The 6,346-nt window shown below is 38.7% G+C and overlaps 1 protein-coding gene across 1 annotated transcript; it reads left to right on the top strand.

The window, feature by feature from the left end:
- Window positions 1-221: 221 nt before the first annotated feature.
- LOC133377456 (proto-oncogene Mas-like) lies at window positions 222-5,273 on the top strand. Its single transcript, XM_061611582.1, has 3 exons — window positions 222-295; window positions 3,346-3,461; window positions 4,302-5,273. The coding sequence occupies exons 2-3, from the start codon at window positions 3,366-3,368 to the stop codon at window positions 5,271-5,273; spliced, it is 1,068 nt and encodes a 355-aa protein (XP_061467566.1). The 5' UTR covers window positions 222-295; window positions 3,346-3,365.
- Window positions 5,274-6,346: the final 1,073 nt, after the last annotated feature.

Below are 6,346 nucleotides of genomic sequence, written 5' to 3' on the forward strand. Positions count from 1 at the left end.
TACACTACCCTTTTTTTGCAGGAGTAAGTTCTGCAAGCTTGCAAGATCATGTAACTGAGTTGAAAGAGGCCTGGAAGAGGTGTGTCTCCCCTTGCCTCTGGAATGCCCCTTTGGGGGGACTTACTTCAGTGTAATACATTCCACCAGCTTAGGTTTCACTGGCTGAACCAGCATAGCCCCAGCTCGGCTGGGTCAAGGGAGTTGTGCTAACGTTGCCCCAGCTCAGCTGGGACAGCCCAAGATCCACCTATTTCAAGCTCAATCATCCCAATGGATCTTGAATTTGGCTTGCACTGTAAGTAATTGTAGTATTAGTCTTACTAAGGAAATGTGAGGTAGTCTTGATCATAGACATGGGCCTGAGAGAACTCAGTTAAAATTTCACTTGCTCATGGTAGAATTTTGATTATGTAGTTTTGGGAAGTAGTGTAGTGTAACTTTGAGGAGTGTGTCTGTGAATGAGACAGTCCCCAGTTCAACTCTCAGCTTATTCATTAAGTTCTTGGATAGCCTTAGGAAGCCCGCTATGACCCAGCCATTCATCTGCAATATAGGCACAGTAAAATGGCAGCTGTGGGGTAGCTGTGTTAATCTCTATGTTAGCAAAAAGTGGCACCTTAAAGACTAACCAATTTATTATGGCATAAGCTTTCATGGACTACAGTCCCCTTCATCAGATGCATAATGTGTTATTGTGAGATGCAGATACTTTTTTATTATTATTAATTATTAAATTTATATCCTGTACTTTTCTCTAAAGGAGCTCGGGGCGGCGATATATGGGGGGGGGAGTTTCTATTTAACATTGAGGTCAGAGAAAAGTACAAATTGTGTTAATTACATTATTAACAGTGGTCATTCAGAAAATTACAATGCAAGTCAACTGAGAAATAAGCCCCATTGAGTTCAATGGGGCTTACTCCCAGAAAAGTGGGCATAGGGTTCCAGGTTTAGAATGTTTGTGACAATTACTGAGATCATATATAAACACTTAGGAGAAGGATGACAAACACAAGTGTGCGCACACACACACACACAGGAGACCGTGATAGGGAATTTTTATTTTCAAACAATAAGCAAAATATATTCTTTTATAAAGCTATAAAGGTTTATAATATTTTAATAAGTTTAGTAGCCAGCCAGAACCCTTTTCTTCTTCCAGCTGTTTTCTCTGACTGTGTTGGTTTGTATGGAACGGCTAGAACTCTACAAGACTTTCCTCTTTGAACAAGCCTTTTAAGTTGAGACCTATCCCAGTCTGCATCTGTGTCAGAATTGTTTAATATGTTTTTTAATAATGTTTTAACCCTTTTTTAAAAAAATAATTTTTATTCAAATTTTTCAAAAGACAAACAAAACAAAGTCAAAAAACATAACAATACAACAACAAAAAATAGTTGACTTCTGATTTGTCACAGATCAGCTATAAGTATATAATATACATCAAACCTGACCCTTAATATATACATACAGGATCACTTTTCTCCATAGGCTATCTTAATTAATCGTCAAATCCCAATATCATCATTTTGTTTTGATCTTTCAACAAAAAGTCTAACAGAGGCTTCCATTCCTTAAGAAATGTGTCTGTTGATTTTTCTCTAAGTAAATATGTCAATTTATCCATCTCTACTAAGTCCATTAATTTCAATAGCCATTCTTCCGTTGTTTGTGTTGATTCCATTTTCCACTTTTGTGCATATAATAATCTTGCTGCCGTAATCATATATAATATTATTCTTCCATATTTCTTTTCTATTTGTTTATCCATAAAACCCAATAAAAAAAATTCTGGTTTTGACTGAATATTTATCTTTAGAATTTTTTGCATCATCCTACCTATCTGTGCCCAAAATGATTTTGCCTTTTTACACAGCCACCACATATGATAAAATGATCCTTCTTGTTGTTTACATTTCCAACAAACATTAGAAACAAATAATGTTTTAACCCTTTTTTTAAAGTTGTTTTTTAAATGTTTTTTATGCTGTTTTGTTAATGTATTTTAAGATCTGTTTTTATGATGTTTTAAAGTGTTTTAGTGCTTTGTTTGCTGCCCTGGGCCCCTGCTGGGAGGAAGGCCGGGATACAAATAAAATAAATAAATAAATAATAAATAAGATAATACTGAACAGACACTGAACATCTCTGTACTCTCCAAAACGTAGGAAGGATTGCATTAACGAAAATGCTTAGCTCATTAGCTGGAGTACTCAGCTCATGGCGAAAATGTACTGGGATGTGAAGTTTTAAACATTGCCCAATTGACTAGAACATGATGTAGACTATGCAATGCCCATTGCAATGCCTATGTAATGACTATGCAATACCTATGTAATACTGTAATCCCTATGTAATACTGATGTGTAAACTCCTGATTCGTTAATGCTAATTTCTTTGTCCTGAAGTATATAAAACTCCAGGCAAGTAGTACCATGTGGCAGTTCTCCACTCACTCAGAGGGAGACTGACCAAGAGTATGCTTGTCATCCAATAAAGGCCTACCTTTTGGCTGCAAGCCTGTGTCTTCAATTCCCTCAAGGACCCCCAATCCAATGAACTACAAAATTCCCTGTCAACTCCATAGCAATCATTTCCAAATCTACATTTTGGTAAATGCTGGGAGCCCTTGGGAGCCTGGGTGTTCCTGAACAAGACCAATTTTCCTCAGAGGCAGGTTTCCTGCCACAATCAAGTCACATAGACTGCTCAAATGGGCAAGCGTGGGGCCTATCAAACCTCTCAATTGCCTGACATGACTGGAATGTGCATGTAAAATATGTCCCAGGTTCTTCTTGAATGTACCCCATTTCAGCAGCCAAAGTGCAGATATTCCTTGGCAAATGAGTCAGTGGAGATATGAAGTAGCATAAATGGAGAAAAACACCTATCGTATAGGATTCCCATCCCACAGAACATTATTGTTGTTCTTGTATCATTTATGAATCACCTTTTACATAGATATCTCCAGATGCTTTTATGGGCATAAAAGCATCTAAACTAGTTTTTAAGAACAGTACAAAAAGGCAAACTGAAGATAGGTTTAAAAACAAGGCAATATGAAGACCTCTAGCAGAGACCTTTTCATCCATCTGGAAAAAGCTTGTTGAAACAAAAATGTCTTCATTTGTTTCTGTAAAGTACAGATAGTGGGTCATGTCTCTGACCTCAAAAATAAGGTTCAGTGGCATATGTGCAACAGTTCCTTGGTAGGTGAATGAGTCAATGAAGAAATAGGAAAGCAGAAGCTTTGAAAACCACCTGTTGTGGAGTATCTGCATCCTATTGAACATAACTGATTAGTGATATGTCAGACATCAGTGATACTTTCCTTTTTCTTACCAGGAAGAAAAGAAGAACAAGAGATGGCATTACTTCTCTGGATTGCATTTTGGGGCCTCATCTGGATGTCAGGAACTGATGAGATTTCTCCTGTTTTGCCAAATTGTTCAGAAGCAAAGGTAAGTATCAATTTGCCATATTTATTTACCTGCTGCAGACATAGCACTGTCTATCTGTAAAACATTGGCTTGCAACTTGAACATCAGTCTCTGGAATGCAAATTTCCTCCTCCCTCTCTGGCACAAATTCCTCTTTCTCTAGTTTGCCAAACCCATGGGTTTGGTGTTGCTTGTGCATCAGGGCGAGCCATTGCCAGTGCCAACGAGCCATCTCTTAAATAGGTTTGCAAACCAGCTTCAAAGTATATCTTAGACAATATATCAAGTATATCAAGGAGACAACCCTGCTTAATACTGATCACGGTTATGGACTGAATATGCAATGCTAAACTATACGTAAGGAAAGCAAGGGTTGGGAATTTACTGCCAAAAGTTGTGATGATAGCAACCAGGTCATAAACTGTCAATGGGGCATTACACAAAATCATAAAAGATAATTCTCTGCTCCACATGCATTAACCATGATAGCTCAATGGAAACTCCATGTTCAAGGTAGTATGCCAGTTATGCCACTGCATAACAGTTTCTAGGAGGGCAAACATCATTGCTGTCATCTTTGAACCTTACTTGTAACATCCAGAAGCATCTGGCTAAACACTTGTAAACTTGATCTGATCTTATGTTTATATGTACTCCTGGGAAGGAGATATATGTCAGAGAACTTTGGGAGGATGATCTGCGTTGCTGAAGCTGTCTCAAAAATTGCAATCTTCAATTTGCAGGGACATGGCATTGCATCTGTATCAGGTAACATACATGGCAAACTTCCTTCCCTGTCCATTCAGAACTGGCTTTCTCCATTCATTTCCAATTTTAAATTGTTGGGATCTCTCTCTTTAGGAGGACTCCCTTCTTCCTTCAGTTAACAGGACTGTGTGTGGAAGAAGCCAACATCTAAGAAGTGGTGGTTTGCATATGATTAAACTGAACACTACGCACCATCCCACTGGACTCTTGAATGTTTCACATAATACTCGACATCGTCCATGTGAACATACAAAGGGCTTTCTGACATGCTTATTACAAGATCGTCTGCTTGCTCGTTTCATTATCTTCATCTTCATGCTTTGGCTTTTTGGGAACAGAACCATTTTCTTCCTTCTCCTTTTCCGTATTAAGAAGAATTTCTTCACTGTCTACATCTGGAACTTAGCTGTAGCTGATTTCAGTGCCCTCTTAGTTTTGTGCAGTATCTTCATATTCTTTTGCACTTGTGAGGATTCAAGCGATGCCTTTGTTAAGTTGTTTCTATTACTGGCATACTTATTTCTCTTCATGCAAGGTACTAGCATGCACTTCCTAATGTCTATCAGCATTGATTGGTGTTTGGTTGTCCTCTTCCCAATTTGGTACCAATGCCACTGTCCTAAATATTTGTCTGTGCTTCTATCTGCCATTTTGTCTGTTCTTCTCTGGGCTATGTCTTGCTGGCTATTATTGCTTTTTGATTTGGGAGCTGACCCACAGACAATCATTATCCTCTCTTTGATGATCTTTGCTCCGCTAATGGTCATCTCCACTCAGACACTGCTCATCAAGATTTGGTGTAACTTATGTGAGCAAGGAAAACTCTGCACAGAAATTTTGCTTGGGATGTTTTTCTCCCTTGTTACTTGGGCACCCTTGAATTTGTTCTTTGCCTTGCAACATGATTTTACAACCATCTCCTCATTGGCTTTTGTGTTCACTTCTCTGAGTGGCACCATCAATCCTGTACTTTATATCCTCATTGGCCAAATACTTCTGTCTGATTCAGAAAGTCTAATGTTGCCCTACAGGTGGTTTTCAAGGAGGAGAGGCAATATCCATTAAACAAATGAGAGCCTGCACATTCTGGGGCAGGGAAAGAATAATTGTAAGGAAGTCTGTACAACAGATTTTATTTTACAAGAATGTGCAAAAAGAAAAAAGTCTGTATTGGTTTGTAAGATCTTGATGTGTTAGAGCTATGCCCAGCTGAATAAAGAATGTGTCCTAATAATATTTACTCTGTTTAATAAAACTGCTCTATCGCTGCCGTGTACCTTGTTTCACTTATTTAGAAGATATCTTAGAAAATGGGTAAGCTCTTCCTGTGCTTATCTCAAAGGCAAAAAACTTCAGCTCAAGTAAAGAATCCATGGCCCTCACATACAATCTACTGGGACCCCCAAGAAATGACATGGAAGCTTCAGAGAGAATTTGGAAACCAACATATTCCTATTTGACAAAGAGAAAAGAATGGGCCAATTACCAATAACTGCAATGTGGGTGAAAGTTCTGGATTCAGTTAAGAGCTTGGGGTCCTTGTAGAAAGGGTCACCACTGATTGCTAGAGTACGTGATTTTTATGTAGAAGGACCCAGATCCAATCCCTGCCATGCTTGATAAAAAGGTTTGGGTAAGAGAATAAAAGGTAAAAGGATAAAAAGGACGGGAAAGACCTCTGCTGGGAACCCTAGAGAGCCACTGCCAGTCAGTGTAGACAAATCTGACCTAGAACTGTGGTAACCCACTCTGGGACCTTTGGGTGAAGGGTGAGTACTAAATGTTAACAACAACAACATAAATAGTCTGATATAATGGTATGTTCTTCATATGTTGGGACCCACATCATTAGCTTGATGCAAAGCTCTTCTACACCCATGAGATTCCTCCATGAGCTATGCTACATGCCTTTTCACTTCAATATCTGGGAGAGCTTTGCTTGTAGATAGTGAAGGTTTATGATGCCCAGTCCAGTTTTGGAGCAAATGAAAAGTCTGTTGCTTGCACAGGAGCTTGGTGTGTTCAACAGGATTCCCTAGTACATGTTGAAATGTTGTTGTTGTTACCTCATCAGTGTACATTGTACTTTTTGGCATAAACAAAAAAGAACAAGCCCAGACCCCAAGGAGCTTACAATC

This window comes from Rhineura floridana, chromosome 1, assembly GCF_030035675.1.
Source record: "Rhineura floridana isolate rRhiFlo1 chromosome 1, rRhiFlo1.hap2, whole genome shotgun sequence".
In the NCBI taxonomy this organism is placed as follows: Eukaryota; Metazoa; Chordata; class Lepidosauria; order Squamata; family Rhineuridae; genus Rhineura; species Rhineura floridana.

Excerpts from the sequence above, each read along its gene's own strand:
- LOC133377456 (XM_061611582.1), top strand. The coding sequence starts at position 3,366 with ATGGCATTACTTCTCTGGATTGCATTTTGGGGCCTCATCTGGATGTCA. Across the intron at positions 3,462-4,301 it reads CAAATTGTTCAGAAGCAAAG|GAGGACTCCCTTCTTCCTTC; the intron begins GTAAGTATCAAT and ends CTCTCTCTTTAG.